Genomic DNA, 25,912 nt, shown 5'->3' with positions numbered 1-25,912 from the left:
TTTGACTCTTGCACATCCCAACTCGTTTTTTCTCTTTCAGAGTTCATCTCGCTCATCCAGTTCATCCCGTTCATCCTCATGGTCTCCCCCCATCTGCTCAGTCTCATCATTCACATCCTCATGTATCTGGTCTTCTGTCACATCATGCTCCGCATCCTCTGCGTCAGGCAAAGCCGTCTCCGTGGCCGGCGCCTCTTCCATCTCATCTTCTTCTGTGGGCTCTTCACTAGGTGAGGCAGTCTCAAAAGCCAATGTCTCTTCAGTCTCAGAGGCGTCCTCTGTATCTGGAATATCGACAACGGCCTCTTCGATAGCTTCCTCCTCAACCTGGGCCTCAACATCAGCCTGGGCCTCAACATCAGCCTGGGCTTCAGCATCAGCCTGGGCCTCAGTATTAGCCTCGACCTCGATATCGGGCACAACGCTAGGTGTAGGCTGAACCCTGACGACCTCCGTCTCCGTAACAACAGCCTTGACCGTCTCCGTGACCGTCTCAATAATGCGCACCAGCTCTCTGGTCGTGATTGTCTCGTGAACCGGAGTAGGAGAAGGTGCCACGACTTCCTCAGTAAAAGAAGACAAAGGCGACGAGGTTGCAGAGGTTTCCTGCTCCACCGCAGAAGTCTTCTCCGTCGCTGGGATAAAGGTACTCTCTACAGGCTCAACATTCAGCGCGGTTGACTCAGACATGGGAACCTCCACGCTAGGCGCAGGAGCTTCGATCTCGGGAGCTTCGATCTCGGGTGTAGGCTGAAGAACAACTTGCACCGGAGCCTCAGACCCCGTCACGGACTCAACAACAGCCTCAATAGCCTCCAACAACGGCGGCGAAGCAGGCACTTCAGACACAGGCGCGGCATGGTCGACGAACTGGCCATCCCAATCCTTCACCTCCGACCGCGGCGCAGGCCTGATGGCCATGAACAGCACGAGCAAGCTCATGACCACAATGGCCAGGTTCTTCTTATCCTGCATAAACACCCGCGCCGCCTCGAGCAGCAGCTCCGCGAGCCCGGCGTTCTGGAAGGCTTGCTGTCTCTGGTGATGCGCCTGGGCGTAGGCTTCCTCCGGCGGCGCCGGCGGCGGCGGAGACTGGTGCTGGTGCTGGTGCGGGTGGTGCTGCTCTTGGTGGTAATGGGGCTGCTGAGGTTCCGGCTCCGGTTGCTGTTGTGGAGGGGGAGGCGGCGACCGAGCCGAGTACGCGTCGTGATGCGACGACGCCGGTCGACTTTCGGCCGCTGGCTCGTGGTGTTCCGGTTCAGGAGCCGGGGAGTGCCCGTAGATCTCCCGCATGCGCGCCTCATCACGGAGACGGCGCTCTTCGCTCTGATCGTAGCGGGGCATCGGCTCCGGAGACGGCGGACGGATTTCCTCTTCTTCCGCAGGCGGAGGTGAAGACACGGGGACGTGAGCCTCGGTCTCCATGTAATTCGGCTCCAAGAGGTTGGTCTCCTCAATATGCGATGCTTCGTCCCGCGGAGGCTCCTCCAGAGCAGGCATGTCGCGGTCCATGGAAGGCAAATCGTGGTCATCAAAGTCCGACATGCCGCAATGCTCCTCGGGCATGTCTCTGTCTCTACCCTCGGTTGACTCAAGAATCGTGGGATCGTGCTTGACCAGTGACAGCTGCTGCGACTGCGCGAGCACGAGGCGCTCCAGCTCGTCCAGCACGGCCGACGCTACAATGGGCTCGATCTCGACGTCGACGCGCTCCATCTCCTTCCAGCACGCCGCCCAGGCGCCGGTCCGCATGAGGCCGTTGCTGGCGTACACCTTAATGCGGAAGATCTTGCCCGGGCCGAGGGACTCGTAGCGAATATCGTGGCGGCACGTCTGGCACCAGTGCGTCTTGACCAGCGCGCTCTTGCGCCTCGAAGAATCCTCGTCGTACTCATCCTCGTCGCTGTCCATATCCTCGCCGAGCGTCATCTCGTTGGACGGGCCAATGTAGTGGCCGCACTCGAGGACGCGGGCCCTCCTGCGTAGGGGGAGGTCGAGGGCTTCCAGAAGGCGCTCTTCGAGGATCTCGTAGTCGTCTTGGGGGTGGGAGAGGAGAATGCCGCGCTCGCAGACGGTGTCGGCGACACGGTCGTGGAGGTGGTGCCAGGCCTCGCGCAGGGTTTTTGCCTCGGGAGAGAGGGTCTCGGAGGAGGCTTGCTCAAGGATCTCGGCCCACTGCCAGCGGAGCGGGAGGAGGGTGACGTGAAGGAGGACCAGCGGGGCGGGCTCCTTTTTGGGGTTGAAGCGAGTCGGCGTCTTGCGGCCCTTGGGGGAGTACTGGGCAGACACGTTCGGGCTGCCGAGACGGGAGATGGTCGGCACCTGCTGCGAGCGTTTGCTGGAACGGGGGGAGTACGACCCGGTCACCGAGGGCGCGGGGGACGAGTATTGGAGAGCCCGGACATCGGAGGGCGAGCGGAAGGGCATGCGAGGGGCGCCGCGGATGGTGGGGACGAAGTCTTCCTTGTCGTAGTACGACATCTCCGACACGGAAACGTCGTCTGACATGCGAGAGAACCTCTTGGAGGAGCGGTTGCTGGTGTCCTTGTGATGGTGGTCGACGTTGCCATCGAAGGAACCCAGCGAGCTGCGCGGGCTGCGGTCGCTAAAGACGTCCGAGTCGCCGTGCTGGGAGGAGCTGTCGCCGCCATCCTCGGCATGCGTGGGTCGACGGTGCGCGTCGCTCTCCCGGCGGCTGGTTTGCGGTTGTGTGTTGTACGACTCGCGGCGACTTGCCCGAGATTCCGTCTTATAAGACTCCCGGCGGCTGGCACGGGAGTCGGTGTTGTAGGATTCACGGCGCGTGCCCTCGGACCTGACATCGTAGTGCAACTCTGTGCCGTTGTTTGTAGACCCCGTGGAGTCTTGGCGCGAGTGTGATCTATTCCTGATAGTCTCCATGGTCTGGGCCTCGAGTCGCTCGAGGACCTCCTTGGCGGCAGCCTGGATGAGAGCCTCGGTGCGGCCGGAGGCCCGGCGGAGGGAAGAAGGGGAGCGGCTGTTTTCCTGGACGGCGGCGGGCTCATCATGATCGTCCTTGGTGTCTTCGACGGCAGGAGCGGGTGTTGGGGTCTCTTCGGACTCTGCCTGGGCCACGGCGGATGAGTCTGCTACCTGCTCCACCACTTGACTGGTTGTGACTTCGGCCGCGGGTCCGAGTGACCTTCCCCTCTCGACTTCTTCGACTTCAGGTTCTGGCTCTGGGGCGGATGTAGGTTCTTCCTCGGCTGCAACCTGTACCTCGACCTCTAAGTCGGGTTCGGGCTCTGGATCAGCCTCCGGTTCAGCCTCTGTCTCGATAGCCTCTGACTCAGGCTCTGGAAGAAACACTTCTTCTTTGACTTCTCCCTCGACATCAGATTCAGGCTCCGTCGGAGGTGTCGTTTCTTTGGTAATGTGCTCAGCTTCCTCCTCATCTTCGACAACAGGTTTAGGCTCGTTTCCGAGCTCAGTCTCTGGTTCGGGCGCTGACTCTTCCAGCTTGGTATCCACCTCCGCCGCTGGCTCTGGAGTTTCTTCTGCGCCGTCCTTTCCAGATTCCACGTCCAGCTTCGAAGGCTCCTCTTCATTCATGTCTTTCGTCTCGAGGCTCACAGATGAATCCTCGTCCGCTGGTGTGCTGTCGGATTCTGCTGCGGCTGTTGCTTCTGGCTTGTCCTCAGCAGTATGAGTGTCTTCAGAGGCAGGCTTTATCTCCTCAGCCTCCTCAGCCTCTTCGAGTGGTGTCTCGATTTCCTTCTCCGGAGCAGCCTCGGAATTGCCCCCAACAGTCGTCTCTTTGGTATCCTCAAGAGGGGCTTGACCCGCCGCTGAGTCTCCCTCCGTGTCGTGTTCCTCCACATCTTCCGGCTCGGCCTTTGGGTCCTCTACAACGACCTCGGGAGTCTCTTCCTTCACATCATCCTGTGTATCCTCCACCTTCTTCTGCTCTTCGGCCTGGGCAACAGCGGGGACGTCGTCGTCCATGACTTCGAGCTCGGCAGCTTCGTGCGCGGGTGTGGTCAAGCAAGACTGATCAACATGGATCTCAAAGTCCAAGTCTTCGGGGTTTAGCCCGGATCGTAGCATCTGTCAGAGTAGGACGTAGACAGAAACAGACAGAGTGAACCCCGTAGCCAAAGGCGGATGGGGTGTAAGCAGTAAGGTTGGGGGAAAAAAGCGGGCTTTAGGAATGCGGTGAGGGTTAGGATGATCCTCTTTCTCTTTTCCTTAGTCTGGGGGAGAGAGAGAGAGAGAGAGACCACGAGAAAGAGAGACACCTCAAGAATGAGGAGTGGGGTGGGATGCTATAATTCCAGTGTGTTTATGCTCCCCGGTTCGGGACGGGTCGAGGGAGCAACCGGTCCAAGGTGGTTCGTTTTAGCGGCTGTGAATATGTGGTGCTCTTTTATGGGATTGCAAACGGGCAAAAGACAAGGTGTGCCTTGATCTGAAATTCCAAAGGTGAGTGAGTGAGCGAGCAGTGAGATTGTTTCAATGTAGATTTTGAACTTGTCCAGGACACAGAGAGAGAGAGAGAGAGGTTCGGCTAATATGTGATGCTTCGTTGTCTCCCGGTGGTTGGTCAAACTATTTCAGGTGGGTTTTCCTTCTGGCGCTGGTTGGGCATCGGACGGGGAGCGCCAGGAAAATAGCTGCGGTGAGAGAGACGGAGAAAGAGAGAGAGAAAGAGGAAGCGAGGCGCGTTTCGTCTGGAGCCAAGGGTGCATCCTGCATTGCCTTTGCATTGACAAGTGACGGGAGTGGCTGGCGCATCGACGGGGGTTGCGTGGTGGGAGAGAGCTCCAAACTGTTTTGTTTACTTGCGTTGCCGGGTCGAAACACGGGTGGGGGTTGTGTGGACCGTCCGTCACTGGTGACGAGTGGGGAGAAATGGAGCGTCGCCGGCCAGTGGCCACGGGTGGTCTTCCGGCACCCGCTCTCTTTCTCACCCAACCATGCCAATTTTCTACTGCTTTTTCGCCCAATCGGGCCCTCTAAATGTTCTGGGCACGACGACACTCTAGAATTCGAATGGTTGGGGGCAGACGATTCCAGGATGCCAGTGTCTGGATGTTGCCCCCCCCCCCCCCCCCCCCCATTTTTTCTTCTGTTTTCGCCCCCCCGGGCCCCCGCAATGTGTGGGGGACGCGACACACTTGTAATTGGGTAGGGGGGGGGGGGAGACGTCCCGGGTGTGGGTGGTTGGGTTTTTTCCCCCCCCCCCCCCCCCCACGGTATCCGTACACTTCCCATTTCCTCCAGTTCTGTTCTGTTCATTTAAGGGTCCGAAAGGAATTGGTTCTCCAGAGCTCTGTCTCTCTCTCTCTCTTCCCGCGCTTGGTAGACGGCGCTTCGATGAGACGGCACAACGCTGCTCCCTTCTCGCACAGCCATTTTGACGTCATTTGTCAGAGGCGGATAAGCAATACCTAGTTGGACCATCAACGGGCCCGGACTCTTTGAGAGGTCTTGTCTCCAGGGGGTCAAATGTCGGTGACCGGTCTGATACCGTCTTAGCCACCCGGGTGCTCCGTCCCGTCTCCCCATCCCGTTGTGGTGGCATGGCCCAGTTGCCGGGCCGCTTTGACGGACAAAGTCAATCCAACTAGTGAATTAGAAATTAATGCTCTGATGATCGTGACATGTTAGCTCGGATCTGTTTCCTGGCTCGCGAATTGCCGCCTGTTGCGATTTCGTCAGTGGCTTCGGCGTTGTTTTTTCTCCGCCCTCCCCGCGATGGCAATAACCTGAATGCCTCTTCACAACTTGACCAGTGCCCCCAACACACACACACACATACACATCTGGAATCAACTGAGAGGTCCAAACTCCCGGTCTATGATTGCAAACTACAAAGCGACTATTATACAACCCTCCGGCGGGCCAGCCATCTTTTCGTCTATCATGCTCTATGCTTCTTAGATAGGCAGTTGCTGAAAAGATTTCCCAAGTCCCTACCCCAAGGAGTCTTGCTGAACAGATGAAACAAGAGTTTGCCAGGCCGAATCGTTATTGTGCCTCAGCCTTTCTTTCGTTGTAGAGGAAAAAAAAAGAATTCTAATGCAGAGAAGAAGCAGCCATCTAGGAGCACAAAGCTGCTTGCTGCTGAGAGGATATCATAAAATGTGTCCCCGCCGTAATCATTCCTGAATTATACAATCCCGGATCCAGGGTGAAGATGGGACAAGGGAGACATCTCTGTCCTCATCCAGAAACCAGCACCATTCTTCTTCTTCTTCTTCTTCTTCGCCAACCATCTTCTCGCCTCTTCTCTCCGGTTCGTCAAGTCGTTGTTTATTTGGAGATCTCGACACCGCCGGTAGCACCGAGGGCCTTCTTGAGATCACCGTAGATGGCGAACTGACCGGCGGTGAGGGTACCGACCATGAACAGACGGGCACCGATACCGGTGTAGGAGCCGCGGATGCCGAGCTCCTTGGCGATCTTGATGAGGCGGGAGGTGGTGCCTTCACCGGGGAGACCCTTGGTCTTGTTGATCTTGGAAAGCATGGTGTCGGCGGGCTGGGAGACGATGGCAGCGGCGAAACCGGCGATGAGACCGGAGCCGAGGTTGACGGCGGTCTGGGTGCCGTCGGAGAGGGTGTTCTTGGGGTACTTGCGGAAGATGGCCTCGGAGACCTTCTCGAAGACGACGAACTTGGACATGGTGTAGGGGATCCTGAAAGGTCGACATGTTAGCTTTGCAAGTTCCGTCGACAGATTGTAGGCTGCTTTGTGTGCGCCGGCTTTATGCCGACGGCTGGATATTGTACTTACTGCTTGAACAGAATGGGTCCGAATCCGGCGTAGAAGGCACCGATACCCTCGTTCTTGAGCATCTTGCTGAAGCCACCGATGAGACCGTTGGCGTAGGTGGGCTCGGAGACGAGACGGATACGGGTAGCCTCAAGGGGGCACAGGGCAATGTCGGCGAAGAACTCGGCGGCAGCGGAGGAGGCGAGGTAAACGGCAGTGCGGTTGTTGACGGCGTTCTCATAGCCGATCAAGTTGATGGACTGCTGCTTGAAGAACTCGTATCCACCGAACTTCAGGGAACCCTGGAGGAAGTAGCCGGCGGCGGTAGGGCCGAAACCGGTGAGAAGAGCGCCGGCACCCTCAGACTGGATGACCTGGCGGAAACCACCGATCAGGCCGCGGTTGTAGGTGGCGGGATCAAGCTGGATTCTGGTCTTGACGCTGTTCTCATATGTTAGCCGCCTGTGTCAATTGGATGGATAGAAACTGTTGCGGTCGGTCATGTCGACTACCGCGCTCGAGCGGAGCTTCTTTGGCGATAGCGGCCCTTTCCTTCAAGCATCCGCCATTTGGCTTGTGAAACTACCCGCGTACCGGCTAGGGAGGAGATTGTCCCGCAAACTGGGGAATAAAAAACAGGGAGAAAACACCTACACATCGACGGGAGTGAGGGCACCGTGGGTGACGGAGCAGCAGACAGCACCGGCAAGGGCGAATCTGGAGTAGAGGGCAAGGCCGGAGAGCTGGGCAGGGGCGGCAGCGGCAGCCTTCTCGACGACGGCATCGACCTTGGTCGAGCCGGTGGGCGGAACAGAAGAGGCCATTGTGGACGTGATGTGTGAATCGAACCGGAGAAAAAAGGACAAAAGGCTGAGTGGGGAGGGACTTGTCACGAAGAGCCGCGCAACGGGATCGTGAGGTTTTAGGGAAAAGGGTAGGAGGGTTGTTAAGAAAAAGGGAGAAACTTTTTTTTGTTGTTGTCGAGGGACGGGAAGAAGGTGGCCGGGGGAAAATTGTGAGGCCTTTTTTTAGCGGCGCCGCGGCTGGGGGGAGAGGAGCGAACTAGGACCGAGACAGGCGCAATTGGGAACTTGTCCTTTGCGGTGGAAAAGATTGGCTCGGGATTACTCGGGTAATCGCGATTGCGCAGTGCGCACGAGCCAGCTCTGGCGGTACGTCCTCGCAACCAGACAGGGGTGAGCTCTTGCTCGGTCACCCGGAAAAATCTTTACGTGGGCAGCCGCAGGTCGGCCAAGGTTTAGCCGGGCGGTCTTCCCGCAGTATCCAGTCGTGCCAGTCCAGCAGTCGCTGCCAGTCCAGGTTTTTTTTCTCGTTTCCTTCCAATGCACGGGCAGCACGCAAACAAGGGATCCACCTGTCCACTTAGCGCCCTCCGTTGACCCATGTGTTTGCCCGTCGGTGTCGTCAGAGCTGTCCGGGATGGCATCTGGACATACATAGTAGGTAGGTAGCTGCTGCCGCTGGATGCAATCTTTGACATTTACCTAATATTTAAGCTTGAGGTTCCTGGTCAATAGCAATTCCATCGCGACAACTATCGAGGCAACAGGAGCCCAAATTCTGTTCGTACATCTTACGTCCCTGAAACATCTTTGCGATGCCCGGCTTGGTGTCTATTCATCAAGTGCGTCAGAGTCGCCCTCCACCATGACTCAAATCCGCCATATTCCACCCGCCCTTCTTGCGTATGAGGTAAGCTCGGGAAGCTCTCCGGCGCGACCCAGCCGCCAAGGATTTTCCGGCTCCGCTGCTCCGGCACCTCCGGTCAAGTCTCCCGACAACCGACAAGCGGGAGATGAGTCCTGTTGGAATCGATTTCGACGTGTAAAGAACTTGAAGCAGCGGTCATTGTGTAACAGAATTCTGGTGACGGAGCAGTCCAGCTGTGGAACAAACTCTGAGTTTATCGCAGCAGATACCAATTGACAGAATCGATCTGAACTCGATATCTGTGTAAGAACGGTGGTTTGAGCAGCATCCACCACATTGCCTTAGCCGGTGAGATGCTTTTCGGCTACTCTTCATCGTCAGCAACACCCAGAATGCGATCGTTCATGTTCGGCTTCTCCGTATCTGGGAGCCTGGCCCGCGGGCGAGTGCAAAGTTGGGCCGGAACTCCTCTCCAGGTATCTGTTCCATATCGATTGCGAATGGTTCATCTACTCGACATGCATGCGCGCTGTCCCAAAGAGATCACGCTCAAAGCTTTTAACCTCTTGGAGAATACAAACTCCGAATAAATTACCATACACCGCCAAAAAAAAAAAGGCATGGCAATAATGTTGACCGTTACATTACCAAGCAGCAGCAGATTTCATATCGTCATCATTAAATGATTAAATGAAACACAAAAAATAGCCCGCCGTCAAGTATTTTTCCTAAGCCAACACCTGGATATACGTGATGCAGCTAGATTCCCGAGTTATAAAACGATGAAAGACTCATCCTTCTGAGGGTATAGATATAAACATAACAGTCCAGTCCTGCGGAACGCAAATAAGACGTGGTGTGATCGTAGATGATTAGGCTGTCGGTCATGTCGAGAAGATGCTAATTTATGAGCCTGAATCTACATTGTTGTTCTCAAACAGACCCAAGACATCACCAGGCAGGTATTCTAACCAGGGTGGCATCATCTCGTTTGGCAAACCCAACGCTTCAATGTCAATCGGGTTCTCAAAGGTGATGACATCGGTGATTGGACCCATACCATGTCCAAGGTATGAGTATGTCGCGTTTGCATATGTTGGATCAAACGCGATGTGTTGCCCGTTATGGTGTTGCTGCGATACCGCATCGTGCATGTTGCCGGATAGAGAGACCGACGGCATCATTGAATGATCATATCCTGTTGCCGAATTGTGTGATGAAGGTGTGAAAGATGTTGTATGTTGCGGGTGCGAGCTTGTAGGAAGCATTGGCCCGGCGTTTCTCGTAGGAGACGAAACATCCTCTTCTTGAATGCCGTCGAATCGTAAATGGCCCCTTCCTTGGTTAGGCGGGCTCAGAGACGATACTGAAAAACGTTGCGGTTGGTGTGGGTGCGGCGTGTGTCGCATTGCAGAAATGACTGGTTGGGGATAAGCAGTGGCAAAGATGGAATGGGGAGCCGCCTCAGGTAAGCTCTGGCGAATGGGGTCATATATCATGTTGCCAGGGGGTGTCGGCGCAGACGTGGGAATGCTAGATTGCTGAGGTTGCGACGTGCCGTGATTGCCAGACTGAGTAGCGTGCATATTCTGGTACATGAGCGTAAGGCTCGAGTTCGGTGAATTTGTCGTACCCGCGAGAGACCATGCTATCGGCGGCATATTGGGCGTCGTCGGGTGCGGAAACCGGCCACCGATCGAGCCTCGCCGAGGCAGTCGAGCGCTTTCGTACTCCTCGTTGGTGTATGTCTCGCAGTCCCAAATCCCCTTGGACTTCTGATCGAGCGCCGTTAGGATGTACTTTACTCCACCCCAGTATTTATGTAACTGCTGGAGACTTTTGTAACAACGCGAGTAGTTCTGGTTGGCAGCCGACGCTAGAAGAGAATGTTTCGTAGATAGCCTTTGCTCATGCGAAGACGGTTCCTGTTTCTGGCCCTCCGTCTTGGGTTCAGTCGGCGGAGATGTTTCTCTCGACGTAGGATTTGACGCATTTGCAATAGATTCCATGAGGAAAGCACAAGCGGCGATGTACATAGGCTGGGACGTGAAGGGGTTTCCGATGAAGCTTTTGGGATCGATGAGCTCTGCAAAGGCGAGGATATCGGCAATGGTTTTGGCGCTAGACATGGAAAGCTCACGGCTGTTAGGTAGGAGCTGATGAGTGCGGCTTAACGAGCCAAATGGGGTGAGTAAGGTGGGTTGGTGCAATATAATGATGAGTGCATGAAACCAGAAGTGAAGGAGGATAAAGTTCGTCCCCTGCCCCAACTTCAAGTACGTCTTGAAATTGGAGACACTAAAGTGTAGTCGGGGATCTTGCTTTTGATACAGCTTTGTTAGCTCATGCTCCATCCGCGCGAGCTTCGTCCACTTCTCCCGTGTGAGATCGTTTGCGTTGCGGATATTATTCAGGACGTCGGACACACGACCGTAAAGATGAATGATTTGGATGAAGACGGGGAAAGGGGCTGGCCAGCCCGAGGCCGGGTCGAGAGTGGATACTGGCAGAGCCAATTCGAAGTCATCGTCACGAATGGTTACCGGCCTGCCTGTTCCAGAAGATATCACCCTGTCTAGGACGAAGACTGCCCAGAACGTATCGGTACGTTCTTGTTCAACCTCGAGCTGTTCTTCGCGGGTGAGACCGCTGTTGTCCTCTTGTGGTTCCTCGGTTGCTCCCGCATCACTGCTCGCTTGGTCTCCACGACGAGTGTACCAAGGATCTCTTTCTCCTTGATATATCACACCGACCATCTTCTGCAAGCCCAGGTCGACGGCCATGCGGATGGCCAGACCTAAGTACATCCACAAAGCGCTGTCTTGATCCGCCCCAAAACCTTCGTAAGCCATCATCAGAAGCGCCTGGACAGCACCTACAGACGGACAGGGAAAGGTATCGACTGTGGCAGCCTTTGCTCTGTGGGCATAGAATTGGCCTTGCTCTGCATGAGACGCCTCTTCATCTTTGCTGTGCCCGACTTGTGGCGAGTCGGAGAAACGAGCGGCCAACGCACATACGGCATCGACGAGAATAGGCTCAACTCGCTTCTCTTTGACCATGCGGACGAAGTTATCCTCCTTCAGGAAGGGGTAGTTGCAGCCCAAATGCAAGAAGAAGGTCTCGACTAGTTGTATAAGTAGAGGATGAACCGGCGCAGTATCGTTGGGATCGTATACTGGCAGGTCCTCGTCGGCAACGACGACCTCCTCATGCTGCGGTATGCCTGACAGAGCCATCCCCATGGACTGAACTACGCTGGATCCTGAACTTGGGGATGTAGCAACGACAGAGCCACCAGTGCTCCGCCTACGGTCTCGTACGGACACCACCATCTGCTTGTAGCCGGGAACGATGGCCGTCGGCCCGAAGTAGCGAAAGTAAGGCACCCTGTGGCGCTCGGTATGGTGCGAGACAGGGGAGCGGCTCTGCGTACTGCGTGCATCGTCGGAGAAGGACGTTGTGCGAGGATGTGAGGGTCGCCGGTGTCGAGCGTTTTGGTCTTGGTCACGAGAGCTATGTTCTGATGAACGTCGCAAGAATGTCGGCGAGTGACCCGCGTTGGCGTCGGTGGTGCTCTTGGGTGGCTGTTCGCCTTCTTCTTTGAGTCCAGAGAGGCGCCGACCGCTGGCTGTATTCTTTCCATGCTGCCTATTGTCGTGGTTTCCCCCTTCTTCTTCCCGTTCTTCCCGAGTGTGGTCATCGTCGTCCTCGTCGTCCTCTCCGTCCTCGTCCTCGTCATGGTGGGGGTCTCGGGTGGCGATGGTGCCACTTGAAACTTTCTTCTCAATCACTTCATTGTACCCCAAGCAGGTGTGCCCATTCTTGGCGCAAGTCGAGCAGATGGGGCGCTCGCCGGCGCATCTCGTCTTTCGTTTGCGACAAGTCAGGCATCTGGCGAGGGCCGAGTCAGGTTAGCTTCTGCATGTAAGAATCGCTTTGTGGGCGGACACGCAGCAACGGTGGGAGCAAAGCAACCCGCCAAGGTTCAGCGCAGACGAAGCAAAGGAGAAAACTTACGCGGCGTTGATCCTGCGTCTTTTTGATGGCGGATGGCCTTGGTTTGTGACGAAGCGGATCTGCTTGGGCGCGGGGGTCGCTCCGTTGACGATGGAGGTCATGGCGCGCAAGATGAAGGAACCTCTCAACAGCGACGCAGCATGATGCTGCGCTGCAGTGGGCGGAGAATGACTGGAAGGGTCAGAGGGGACCAGACCAGCAGAGCAGTAACAGAGCAGCCGCAGCAGCGGTGGTCGCAGCAGCAGAGCAGCGGAGAGCGATCCACGTTGGGCCTCCAAATCAGGCCAGGCCTGGGTGGAGATGGCAGGTGTCTCCCGGCTTTGGGGCCACGGAAGTCCTGGCGGGTGCTTGAACTGGGGTGTAGCTCCGGGGGTCTAGTCCTAGGTGCTTGGGGAAAGCTTGGGTTGTGCAGGATGTAAAGGGTTTCGGTGGAGACGTCCAGATCCAGCGGGTAGGGCTCAAGCTTCAGCTGAGGGATCGGGCGACGGAAGTCAATTGTGTGTTGGATGGAGGTGGGACATGGCGGCCGAAAGTCTCACGGGAATGGAAATGTCTTCAGGGCTGTAGTCGTGTAACGTAGAAACATGGCCGTTTCATCCCGTCCCGAGGAGGGGGATAAAAAGAAAGCTGTGAGAGGTGGCAACGGCTCGACCACCGACAAAGGGGGGGATGAAATGGGGGGAGGGGGAAGAAAGTAAACCGGCAGAAAAAGATCAGCAACCTTGGACGGGCTGGACTGGCGAATGGCGAATCGTGACTGTTGACTGGGCAATACGGCAGATGAGGAGCGAAACCAGCCGAGGAAGGGGTGACGAAGACGAGCGAGAGAATGAGGGGAGGGGGTGACCAAGTCGATGTCGGGGGCACTAGGGGATGAAGGCGGTCGGGAGAGGCGCAGACGACGATGTCAATAGACTTGGGCGCTCGGCGTCGTTAGAAGTTAGAACTTGTCTCGTCTTGTCTTAGATTGGCATCGGAGGGCAGCAGGACAGTTGTGTGGCTTTGGTTCGTGGTTGGCTGTGGGTGCGCGGTGCTTTGCACGGAATTTCGGGTGAGCGATCGTACGGTGGACTTGGTGGACTGTTGATGGTCGGGGAATATGGGGAAAAGGATCGGGGGCGACGTGGGATGGTGAGAGACGCAGGATGCGATGCGGACCAGGGTCAGCGGAAGAAAGGCGGAGGGAGAGATAAAAAAGGATGCCTGACAGCAATTCCCCCAGACATCCTGAGGTTCTTATCCAATCCGAGGAAGGTGCCTGCCTCCAACCTGCGTCCCTGCCTCATCACGCACCACTGTGACCACAGACAACTGCACCTTCCTGCGCTGAGCAATTCCCGGTCCGAAGCGAAGGCACGGAAAACTGGGTCCGTTAGGCGGCATAATCATCTCTCCGCGTCTTCGGGACCACTACTAAGTAGGTCTTGGAGGAGGGAGGAGGGGCTGCCCCGAAGCGCGGGCAGTTAAGGTAAGGTATAAGTGAGCACATTGCATGGCTGAGCTCTCTGGGGGCGTAACAATAGCCCACCCAGTGGGCAGTGGGAGGGTGTCACGCTGGTACCGTAGGTAATTAATTCAAGGAATCTCGCATAGCTTGTGCTTTTTGGTCATGATTGTTACCAAGCAAGGCGTCGTAAAAAGTTGAGAAATGACCAAAATTGCCATACACCGTCCAAACCTTCTCCTCTCAAGCTGCGATGTTTTCCTCCCCGCCATCCACCGAGTCTTACCGCTTGCAAAAGCAGGCGCCGGCTTCATAGGTGAGACGATTGAGACTTTCAGAGGAAGACACCAGGTCCAGTAAAGCCTTCATCTCCGATGGTAATGCTACCGGTAATTTCTCTGCTCCCAGGGCTCATTCGAACACGCTCTCCCGCCTCGCTTATACAACATGTCGGCACTTGCCTAGGTCACATCTCAGAATGGGAGTCTCGGGACAAATCCTCCAAGTCTCCCACAGTGCTGCCAGGCCCATCCTACCGAACGCACTCGTCGAGCCTTCTTCTTCCTCCCCCAATCAAGTGAAGCCCGAATGATAGACACCTCGACCTCTCTAGCTCTAATTCACGTCTCCTTGGCCTCAACCAATCCGTCCCAATGAAGTACCTCGGGCCAATGAACCATACTCGTTCATCCTCCATTCAAGGGTCCGGGCATGTCAAGTTTTAGAAGCATTGATGTTGTATTCCATCTGACCATGGATCAAAAGTGTGAGTGTCAGGCCATTTGTCCACCTTTCGAACATCGTACCAGACTTACCCAGACTCATACCGGGATGCCTCCTCAACCAAAAATAAAAACCAAAAAATGAAAAAGGAGAAAAGAAATTAAAAGGAAGAATAAGAAAGTGACCCGCTTTACCCCAGGTCCCCGAGCCCGCATTAGGCGTTAGCCCACTTGAGTTCTCGGGAACGACGGGAAGCCCGCGGGCTGATGCCAGCCGTGGCGACGCCAGGGGAACATGGCCTGGGCGGCAAACACATCTAGGCTAGGCACTTTGGCTGAGGACAAAAGGCCTCATAAAACGAATGTATGTTGGTACCACAATTGAACGAGGTTCATGAAGTAGCTAGGTGAAAGGAACTTTGATTAACGCCTACAACAAGGTGATGATATCGTAAAATCTCGGATTAACTCCATGTCCCGCAAACACACTTGTCGCTCCGGCCACCCGTGCAATACTGCTTTCTCGTGTCCAACTTCAAAAGAACCAGTAGCGCCGAACCATCGCCATGTAACCATTGACCTCCAGCCCCATAAAGTTTTTTTGTGTAAACCACACCGCCTTGATTTGCTCCGTCTTTGCTCATTACGTTCAATCTCGTTGATGACTCCTACTCTATACGGCGGGTGGTGATGGCGTACCCGAAAGCCGCATCGTCATGTCTCATCACCCAAAGACAATTGTGACGCCCATGTCCTCGCTGACCCGCCTCCACAGGTCGGCTCCTTTCCCGAATCTTTGTCCGGGCGTGGACATCGAAATCGCATGGTCTTCGTAGGCGGCATGGTCGTCAATCATATCTGCTCGTCTCCAAACCTCTTGCGCAATCGTCCAGGCGCGCTGGATGTTCGTCATGCCCTGCCGGTGTTCAACTGCCACGAAAGCCTGCCGGGCAAGCTGTCGGTCGCTGGGACTAATGGCCTCACATGCTGCCACGAACAGTGGCCACAACAGAGCCGCCATAGGTCCGGCGTGATTGACTGTGGCGGCACAATGACTTAGTGCCGCGTGTGTGTGGTGTTGCACAAGATGATGTCGCCTCGGGTAACCGTAGATGCTGCGGTAGAGATACACAAACGCGGAGTGACGGTAGGCGAGCGCGTTGTTGAGAATTGAATGTAGACGTGCGCGCTCAGCAGCGAGATCGGGTTCGTCTGAGTTCTGATCATCTGTCATGTCGGGTGAGAAGCCCGGAGGGTAATTAGGTTGCCAGAGCTTGAGTGCATGCTCAATTGCGTCTGAAGTGGTTTCGAATTCGGACCGTAAGACGGCGACCTTGGTGAGCTGGCCATTGGTAATGGCCGTCTGAAGCTCATTTTTGAGGGCGAGAAGGTTGGAGAGACGGTGAATAATGGGCCAGAGTGTGGTAGAGAAGCCTAGCAGCGTATCGACGGAATTGAGTGGCGATGTGGTGGTGGAGTCAACCGGTGGGAAAGGGATCAGGCAGCCCGTCGCGGGTGCTGTAGAAAGAGGAGCAGTGCCAAAAGAAAGCGCAGCAATCACGTCGTAGAAACGGAATGCCTGATGAGCGAGTCAGACGGAGCGCTACTGTAGGCTAAGGGAAACTTACGCGTTCGAGGAAGGCGGTGGTCGGGTCGATGTTGTCACTGTTGCCACTCATGATTGTGATGGCACCTTTGAGGTGACCATCAACGATGTTGGACCGACCCTGCTGCACGAGCTATCGGTCGGTTAATTAAGCCCGCCATGGGAAAACGCAGGTAAGGAAACCACTCACTACTTCGTAATACACAAGCAGCATGATCGTCGCCAGAAGCTCGTTCTTATTTGCTTCGCCACCAAGTTCAATCAGCCGAGCCAAGCCCTGAATGGCCTGGTTGTGGAAATAAACTGCCTTTTCTTCCGTGTGACCGCAGCTTCGATTCTCCAGATGCGCACTCGCGAGCGCATAAATGGCGTTTGTGACAGTCTTGCTGCTGTGACACAGCGGTAGTACGAGTTGTTGGAATGGGTTTCCAGCTTCCGTCTCTCGCAGCACTATGAGGTGTGACATGACGTTGGTAAAGTGGTCGACCAATGCCCGTCGGTTTGGCCGTTCCGAGAATTCGGAGAACGTAGGGAAAAGAAACTCGAGACGCGGCGACGCCACCGGAACAGGCGCGATCATGGCCAGGTCCGGGTGGCGCTGAGCCCGCGTGACTGCGAGATTTTGGACCGCATCCTGTTGAACGGATCGACGGCGTACGATTTCCTCATCTGCATCTTCCAACGAAAGATTAAAAGCGACAGAGTCGACTGGAGAAATCAGAGGGCCATCGTCCTTGTCCTGGTGCAGACCAAACATCTTCTTGAAGTCGAAAACGAGCGGTTCGGCGCTTTCTTCCGGCTCCTCTAGGATGGCCTCCTCCACCGCTACATCATCTTCGTCATCGAGAGCCTCCTCCTTCCAGCGTCTGATGGTAGCATCGGGGGCGGAATATCGGCGAATAAGGGCGCTTGCACTTGTCTGAGATGCCGTGTCGGAGCTGAAGCCGGCGATCGAATCACGCTTCTTGCGTTGTCGAGGCTTGACTGGTTCGTAAGAGCATTCCTGACCACGCTCGGCGCATCGAGAACACTGCGGGCGTGATTCGTCGCATTTCTTTTTCTGCAGGCGCGGAAGTAACAGTTAGAACCGTTTAGCAAGTCACGCGGAGGGGTCAAAGTCGAGATCCGAGGAGAGTTGAGCGCTCGTACCTTTTCTTTACTGCACAACAATGTCAGTCAGGAACTCGAATCATCACATTGGAGAGGGGTTGGTTGGGGTTGACTCACCAATAAGTGCATCCTGCATGAAGCGAATGAGTTCACGTCAGTGATCGGCTCGAATATTGAACAGTAAAGACATTTGTGTTATGACGAGAGGAAAGATTCGCGCGAGATCTGGGGCAACATCGCGAAGCCATTCGAGCGGCAATAGGGAAGCGCGACCGGGTAGCGAATTGGCCCAGACCAGAACCACTCGCTGGGGGCGGGAGGAGAGAAAGCGTAGGCAAAGGGCAGAGGGTTTGGGCATCGACTTACCTGATCTGGATCTTCTCTTGGGAGCCTTTGGCGGGGCAAGCTTAGTATACAGCAACATGATGTTCACGAGCTGGAACCTGCGGCACGCATAGGCATGGCGGTTCTCAAGATTGAGAGAGTTGAGTTTCTCTCGACGATGTGGTATACGGACGAAGTTGCCCTACACCTACATCACGCACGGAGAGAAGGGAGAAGGCCTGCCGTAAGAGTGTGTGGACCGAGGCTAGTTGGCCTAGAAGACGAACGAAGACAGGCTTTCACGATGTCGGCGGGTCCCACAGTATGTTACGGTCGGGGTCAGCGGGCGCAAGGTGGTGCTGATTTTGCTGTTGGTATGGGATGGAGGGGTGAAGAAGATAGCGAGAAGCTCGTGGAGATTGAAGAATGGCAGCCGAGTCTGTGCAGTGGTATTTTACCACCGGCCTTTTTCCTTCTCTCTTTTCCAACTTGCTCGGGGCCTCCTGCTTAAAAATCGTATGTCGATCTAGCGCCGAGGATGAACGGTTTTTAAAGTAGAAAGCTTCTCTTTTCCTCTGGGGTTTTGTTCTCGCCCTTTTCAACGGGGCCGCGAGCTTGGGAGACCAGGGGTCAGGGGCAGATGCGCTGAGGTGAGGACGGATTCGTATTGTTGGTCCGTTCTCCTAGGGCGTGGGGGATGGGGAATGGAGGTGGTGCCTCTGGAGCAGACTGGCGAGATATGGGGAATTTGGAGAGGGCGGAGAAGGGGAAGAAGGAGAGTCGAGAAGTTCCCGTTCGAGCCAAGCAAAATGTCGGACAAGAGCCGGCTCAAATAGCGTTGAAAGAACTGGGACGGCGAGAAACTTCAAGAGGCCTAAGGGCAAGGAGGTTCGCTCAGCCAGGCGTTCTGGCGATTTTTCTCCAACAAAGCCCCCCAAAAACCAAAATGGCCCAAGGTAAAGGTCGAATCCCAAATGGCGCTGGCGTCCCGAGCGAGTACCTAGACCCAAGAGCCGGCGACGGCGGCGTCCTTCCCAATGCTGACAAGGCCGCTGCCATCACACACATCGTGACCAAGAGATCCTGGGAGGCTAAGATGTGCTAGAAGCAGAAAGGTGGAGAAATTTGCGGGGTTACAGCGGCGATTCTTGGTGCGGAGATGGAAGTCACAATCTCGGTCGACATGTCTGCAGCCCGTTGCTCCAGTCCGGTCGCGCTGGTGGTGCACTGGTGCGTGCCACGCCACGCGTACCTGCTCTCCGTTGGTGGCAGTCATGATGGTGATTCTCGTTCAAAGGTGTGTGTCCGTGCGGTCGTGAGGAGGAGGTTGCCTGAGATGTGTGACGAGAACAACGCCTGGCGAGGTACAGCGCTGTAGGTACGGAGACTTGTTTGGATATTGGAGTAAAGGGGGGTCGGCCCACGGCAAGGTAGATGCTGGTTGGTAATTATTTGTTAATGTGTTCGTGCGGGGATGTCATCCGAACCGGGGAGCCTTGGAGAAGTGATGTCTCTTAGTGTCCAGGGACCCAGCGTGCCAGCCAGCTGACCGGCGATGAGGTGCAAATTTTCGCTTCAAGTCCTGCCCTCCTCTTGTCAATACAGCAAAGCATGGTTGCCCATTGACCTTCTCGCCCGATACTTGACGAACGTGGTCAGTTACTGCACTGTTTTTGCCATAACTGCCATGCCGGCGCCTCGGGACTTGACTGCTATTGTGTCTCGCAAGGTCCGATGCCAGCTGCCGAAAGCGCGTCTGTTACCAACCACCGGGGGCCGAACAGGTAGAAACAGAACAGAATGAGAAGGTGGCGTGGCATAGCGTTCTTCGTATACGGTCATGCCAGCCAGAAACGAAGCTAAGGCGACGCTTCTGCTGCTTCTACACTAAGCTCCGACTGGTTGCTGAATCTGCCACAACTGCTCCGGCCCATGAACGGCTCTGCAGCCTTCTGCCGCATTCCTTTCGGTTGCAAGCCAGAAACGTCATGCTTCCTTGTTGACGGGAATTGGTTGCCAATCTGCGTCGCCACCATTGCCTCAGGCCTTTGGATGTTGGCAGCTCCCTTGCAGGTCTCGCAGACCTCAATTGCCAATGGACAAATGCCGTCGGTACCAGTGGTTTGGACCCTGCAGCAACCGACAAAGTTTAAATGGTGTAGTTACTAGTCGTTCAGACGGCTCGAAACTCTGAATCTTGCCAGGCGTGAGCTCCTCCTCGGAGCAGCACTGTCATTGGAGATTGATCGTCTCCGTAGGGTCGCCAGGGCTGCGGCTGCATTGATTATTTGGGTTGAAGAGGATTGAATCGAGTCACTTGACTATTCTGGCCTACCCACACCAAGCGAGTCGAGCTGTGTCCTCCGTCCGTCTACCAGCGGAACCGAGATGGTCATTTCTCACTTCATTTCCCGTATTTTGTAAGCGTGTCGCAACAAGGGGACATGAGCTGCCTGGGACTCGGACTTGGACTGAGACATCGTTGGTTGTTGTCATGAATCAGGGTACCGAGCGCATGACGGCAGTCAGCGAAGGCAGCGGTGGTCGACTGAAGAGGATGTGAGGGTGGTGGCAAGCCCTGCATGTATCCTGAATGGCCCTGCTTCTTCTTGCCTCTTCTATTGACTGCATGCATTCGACGAGGCACACGCTTGTGTGAACACGACTCGAACACAATGTTAGCTTGGATTACTTGTGGTCGAGACACAGCCAGAGACACACCCATGATCCTAGAGGCAGGCCGCCAAGTGATGAAGAAGGTTTTTTCCCCCGCATTCCCCCAGCCCTCGACCGCCCTTGATCCGTCTAAGCTATGGGGTAGCGTGCCTGGAGTCAGTAGATGGCATAGACTGTGATGGCGACGGTTTGTGGGGGTTCACGATTGCTTCCTGCCCTTTTCCAGCTGGACAACATCCAGAGTTCCACACGGACCTCATGTGTCCGATGCTACCACATGGCGCAGGATGGGTTCGGGCCAGATGGTAAATGACGGAGGGGGGACGGGATCCTGGGTGCGGGTTACGACGCTCGCTAGTGACAGGAGCAGGCAGGCAGGCAGGCTGTCGGTGAGGGGAGCGCCATGAGCGGTCAGGGCGATCTCGTCGAGTGTATTCTATGCCTCAGCTCTTGGGCTTGCTATGGTTTGAGGTGACAGCAGACAAAGTCGCAATGTCCAGCAAGATGTACGTCCCATGTCCCGTACTTGAGCTGCACATAGATGTGTCTCGTTGGTGGCAAGTCCCAAGAGGGATGTTGATCCGTCCGTGGGCAGTTCTGATCCCTGCAGACTAAGGTAGAGCGTTGCCGTTCCTCATGCCCTGTCATTACTGTGTACACCAAGCACAGGGCAGAGTTTGGCTTGACTTTTTGGCCAAAGACAGAAGCGAAGACGAAAAAAATGAGACGAATCCGGGGAAGGTCAAGGCAGCACTTGTGGTGGCTGATCAGTGGAGCGTCCTGTCGATATTCTGGGAGTGCATCACTGTAAGGTATCAGGCTGCGGGCAGCCGGAGGGACCCAGGAGCATCCAGCGTGAATGGAGACGACGGCTGGGGCCTGGGCGACGGGCAGGAAAAGGCGAAAGCGGTTTAGCCCTTCCACCTCAGGCAGAGTGGCAGACTACCGGTACCCGACTCCACGAACCCACTGACCAGCTGAGGTTCCCGCTGCCGGTGCCTCCCTTGTGCTGTCCAATGGTGTTGGGAGTTGAGGCTGTTTTTCGCCATCATCCCATCGATGCTGCTGCGGAGTCGTCTGTCGCGGTGGGTAGGAGTTGGGCCATGAGAAGCCGGGCACGTGCCGGGCTACATTACCTTAGGTACCTGGGGAAGGACATTTACTGGGTACTCTGGCACTCTGGGAAATGCAAACATGTTTTGCCTGAGGCAAGTAGGGAGCATTGTATTGTCCACGGCGGGAGGCATTGTAAGCTTGCGCGCTTGCCAACTCGTTCCTTCTTTTGCTGTCTCGCACCAACGAGCCCAAAGTACCTACAATGTATCTACCTACCTTACCGACACTGCATGTGCATGAAGATCAAACATTGAACCAGGGAGGAAAGAGCGAGCAACACAGGAGACGGCACGACGGCAAGCACACGTGGGAGGGAGGTCCGCACCTGCATTCGTGCGGCGTGCCACCGTGCCTGCTCTTTGGATTTCATGCCTGAGGATATATCATATCGAGGCAGGTGTTGTGGCAGTTGTGCTGTGCCTGCTTCTTTCACATCAACGATCTTCACGCTGATCTCCTCCTTCTAATGAGGTACCTCTCTTGGGTCTTGGGTCTTGGGCTTTCCTTTCCGTCTCCACCGCTGCCGCTGCCATGCCGTTGTGTTGTGCCTGAGGTGATTATTAATAGTCATCGAATACGTACCTTGTCCGGCACGGAAACTGTGCCTTCAGAGGGATGCGCAATTGCAGCCCAGCAACTCTTCTCTCTACATCTTCACTGCTGCGAAGAGCAAGCAGTTTATACGCTCCGAAATGCTCGTCTTGTATCCCCGAGGCATCCAGCCAATATCTGCGTTTCCCTCGCTTTCATTGAGGACTGATACATGCTCATATAGTTCCAAGTTGCTCTTCCTGTCACCCTATTGTCTGGCAGCGTTCCTGCTATCCTTTCATGCCGTCAGACATTCAGTAAAACTCCTTTGGTTCTTTTCGAGGCAGGTCTCTTGTTGAAGATAAACGCTCTTACGCGAGACCGACTTTCATCTGATGATGACGATACGCCAGATCCGAGTGGACGGCTCGCTTGTTTGCTCTTTTCCTTTCTCGTCCCATGCCTTGGCGTCATTCAAACGCTAGGTCCGCGCAAGACATGGCCGGCTTCAACAGTCACCTTGCACGGGCAACTCCAGCTCCCCTTCTACAATTTGAGGCAATCCGAGTATACCAGATATTCCTTTTCTTTGCAACGTCGCAACAAGAGGGTATTCCGCCAGGCTTTGTGCTGCTCTCAACGCATCACCACAGCACCCGCCACCTTGGCATCGGCTTCACCCACGGCCCCGGCCTTGCCTCCCGGACCCATTCGGCGCAAGGGGGCTCAATCGATGTCTTGCTTCTGTTGTCTGGAATATGCGGCGATCCCTGTGGCTCGGATATTTACTAGCCTGGCCCATCCAAGTGCGCCGCTCCGATAGTCTCGACGACGAATTGCGGCTCCACCGAGTGACGACTAGCCTTGCTGACATCTCTACGAATAGATACTGCGGGAAATCCGCATATCCTTCCCCGAGAAGTCTGAGCCGCAGCAGAGAAGCAGCCGAGGGGACGCCAGTCACTGCGAACGTACCAATTGTCGGCCGATGCTATTGGTTATTGGCTGTGGAAGCGCCGGCGTTGGCTCAGTGTCGCATCCACGCGAATACAGCCCCCGAAAATGACCAAGGACGGCACACTTTTGCAGACTGCAATCCCAAATATGCGCATCGCCAACATGCCGCCCACTCTCAACTTCGTCCAGGGCTCCTCCAACGATACGCCGCCGCTTTGCATGCTGTCCGCCCAGCCCTTTTCCTTTGAGCTGCCGCTCCCGTTGGCCCCTTGTCGTTGACTTGCAGCTCTCGTCTCCGTCTCATTGGTGGCCTCCGACATTCTCACCACACGACGCCCACTCTGGACGGTAAGACAGGCATCGTCGTGCCGCATCACCGCATTCAATGTCCGACCAGGTCGTCAGCTGCCTCTTTTCTATTCGCTCCTTGAGTCTGAGACCAGTTGTGCCCAGCATGTTCACAGCAGTAACGAGTAACGGTATTCGAGAGCATCCAAAGCAAACGCCATTCTTCAAAGGCCCCTCCACCCTAGTCTTCCTCCATGTTGCTATCGTGGCTAACAAGAGGCTGGCACCATTCTATACCCTCGTCTCATTGGCAGAGCCTCACCCCTCGTTTCCCTATTGTGGGCAAGTCAGCTATCGAGAGTGCTGACACTCTGACGGAAAAGCCACTTTACAAATCCCATCATCCCAAAGATGCACTCGTGGGGCCAGCTGTGAGCCACAGCCCTCCCGGCACACATGCCCACGGTTGAGGGATCCGTACATTCCCCTCCCAAACAGTCCATGATCGCCCTGCTCTCTCCCTTTTTCATCTGCAACCACCCGCTGACGGATCGATCATACGTGACGACAAGAAGAAGACAGACACGGCGTCGAGCCCAGCTTTACGCGCCACGCATGAGCTTTCCGACGAAGCGGTCCATACACAACGATACGTGTCTTTTAACTTACTTCATCTTCTTTCCCGCTCCTCAGCCCTACTGCTGTGCCTCCCATCGCCGGTCTTCACATCGTGGGGTGTGACTGCTTGCGGTACTGCGGTGTTGTGCTGTACACGCGCTCAGCCCCCTGAGACACACCTGCAGTTGGACCATCTCGATTGTCTTCGCACCTCAAGGCACCAGGATAACTGACCGTCTTCACAATCCGGCCAGCCTCTCCGACACATCCAAGTCGGATATCTATCTCCAAGCGCTCTTTACACCGCCGTCTATCTATCGAAAGAGTTGGCGCTATCGCTCTTCCTATCACTCACTCAGAACATTCGACAAAAAGGCTCGCTGATTCGGAGAACCGTAGATGATCGGCGAATCCCGCATTCTCGCTGTACCGTGCTATATTCGTGCTTATTCGCTCAATCGCCGCCAGAATGAAGGCGACTGCTTGCTCGCTTTGCGTACTCTATCTAGGGATCGACTTATTAGGCGGGACCGTAGCTGGGGCGGAACTCAAGAGACGAGACGGGGTGCACCGCCTGGAGAAGGCACACGTTACCGTTTTCCACGATCTTAATCGAAGAGGCACGACGACTTGTGCTACCGGATACTCTGCCTGCGCGTCGAGCTTAGATGGAGGATGTTGTCTGTCAGGCTATGCCTGCGCGACAGATTCTTGCTACGCGACCACAAGTGCAGCGCAAACTTGCGCAGGAAGGGCTGGATACTACGCATGTAGCTCGGTGATGGGTGGTGAGTCGTGCCAACTCAAAACCTTGGTTCTATTACCGTGGAATTAACATAATTATTTTGTTTAGGCGGTTGCTGCCCAGAAGGATATCAGTGCCAAAGAGGCGGAAACTGCCTTCCGGCTTCTGGAGTCACATACTCTCAGTCATGCCCGGCTACTTACTACTTATGTCCTGCTAGCTTGAGCTACGGGTGCTGTCGAGACGGACTCGGATGCGCCGTGAGCGCTTGCTACTCGACAGAGCCGTCAACTATCACGGAGACGACAACGATTACGACGACGAATGACGCTGCGCAAACCATAACCACGACAGTCACCGCCACGGCTGTTCTGACACCCTCAAGACCTACCACGGCGCCGATAGTGGCAACGGGGGTAAACGATCCGGACCAAGTTGTGTTCAAGTACTATCCGAGCACCGTTCCGAAAGAGCAACCTATTCCGAGCAGAGATGATAGCAATGATGGACTGACCACGGGACAAATCGCGGGTATCGTGGCTGGAGGAGTTGGTCTGCTCGTCGTTGTCTTGGTGACAGCGTGGATCATCATTCGCCACCTCAACAAAGTTGTCCAGGCTGTCGAGACCAGCAACAAGGGAACATCATCTGGGGCCAAGTCACGTCCCTCAATGTATGACTTCAAGCCTACTCCATCAGAGGTTGATGAGATGAGCGTAGACCCGTATATGATGTCTCCTCGACCGTCACACCGCAGACATGATTCTGATACGACCACCGACTTCACACCACCGTACCGTGGTACGCCGGGATCAATCGGTGACTATCAACCCGTGCCACAAGGGTCAGGATCGGATAGACACGCAAGCTACGACTCGACATATACAGGAGGCTACTTCGATGTCGCGCCAGACAGGAATCAGCGTGTCAGTCAGGGGTCGAGCGCGTGGATCGGGCTGCATCGTGGAAGCACGGATTCACAGGGAACTTATGCGCACCTCCGACATTGGAGCAATGCCAGCGAAGCAAGCAGTGATCACGGCAGCGCGGGTACTCGAACCCCGCTCCAAGAGCTCGACTCAACGCCATACGTACCAGAGTTGGCTGCCACACCCGTACCAGAGGCTCTAGCTGAGACACGTCGCCGGTCATCGAGTGGCTTGTCGGGCATGAGTCGGCCGCCTGCGGTTCATCAGCGGCGAAGGAGCAGTGAAGGAGGCCACGGTAGATCGAGGAGCGATAGTTCTGCTCCGGCTGGGCTGAGTGTTGTGAATGAGGCTTCAGAACTCATCGGGCACTATGGCCCGACAGATCGAGCGAACGGTCAGACGTCGGTTGAAAAGTGA

The 25,912-nt window shown here is 55.6% G+C and overlaps 5 protein-coding genes across 5 annotated transcripts, besides 1 other annotated feature; 1 reads left to right on the top strand and 4 right to left on the bottom strand.

Moving 5' to 3' along the window:
* Positions 1-36: 36 nt before the first annotated feature.
* Positions 37-4,068, bottom strand: CORC01_02318 (uncharacterized protein; the record flags this gene model as incomplete). Its single annotated transcript, XM_022613968.1, has 1 exon — positions 37-4,068. The coding sequence occupies one exon, from the start codon at positions 4,066-4,068 to the stop codon at positions 37-39; it is 4,032 nt and encodes a 1,343-aa protein (XP_022479466.1).
* A 2,208-nt stretch (positions 4,069-6,276) lies between these two features.
* On the bottom strand, positions 6,277-7,562 carry CORC01_02317 (uncharacterized protein; the record flags this gene model as incomplete). Its single annotated transcript, XM_022613967.1, has 3 exons — positions 6,277-6,661; positions 6,760-7,179; positions 7,393-7,562. The coding sequence occupies 3 exons, from the start codon at positions 7,560-7,562 to the stop codon at positions 6,277-6,279; spliced, it is 975 nt and encodes a 324-aa protein (XP_022479465.1).
* Positions 7,563-9,314: 1,752 nt separating this feature from the next.
* Positions 9,315-13,015, bottom strand: CORC01_02316 (uncharacterized protein; the record flags this gene model as incomplete). Its single annotated transcript, XM_022613966.1, has 3 exons — positions 9,315-12,303; positions 12,430-12,747; positions 12,969-13,015. The coding sequence occupies 3 exons, from the start codon at positions 13,013-13,015 to the stop codon at positions 9,315-9,317; spliced, it is 3,354 nt and encodes a 1,117-aa protein (XP_022479464.1).
* Positions 13,016-15,319: 2,304 nt separating this feature from the next.
* CORC01_02315 (uncharacterized protein) lies at positions 15,320-17,700 on the bottom strand (the record flags this gene model as incomplete). Its single annotated transcript, XM_022613965.1, has 5 exons — positions 15,320-16,174; positions 16,224-16,334; positions 16,392-17,261; positions 17,351-17,360; positions 17,678-17,700. Coding segments are annotated over 5 exons (1,869 nt in total), but the record flags the coding sequence as incomplete, so codon positions are not given.
* A 1,036-nt stretch (positions 17,701-18,736) lies between these two features.
* Positions 18,737-18,820: a sequence feature (Short protein (CORC01_02314, OHF02321.1) was converted to a misc_feature.).
* A 5,470-nt stretch (positions 18,821-24,290) lies between these two features.
* CORC01_02313 (uncharacterized protein) lies at positions 24,291-25,912 on the top strand (the record flags this gene model as incomplete). The annotated part of the gene is made up of 3 exons (XM_022613964.1): positions 24,291-24,410; positions 24,596-24,609; positions 24,787-25,912. 3 exons carry the CDS (start codon positions 24,291-24,293, stop codon positions 25,910-25,912), a joined length of 1,260 nt encoding a protein of 419 aa, XP_022479462.1.

This window comes from Colletotrichum orchidophilum (genome assembly GCF_001831195.1).
Source record: "Colletotrichum orchidophilum strain IMI 309357 chromosome Unknown Scaffold_13.1, whole genome shotgun sequence".
Lineage (NCBI taxonomy): Eukaryota > Fungi > Ascomycota > Sordariomycetes > Glomerellales > Glomerellaceae > Colletotrichum > Colletotrichum orchidophilum.
Note: the sequence above shows the minus strand (reverse complement) of the source record. Positions and strands in the feature narration are given on the sequence as shown.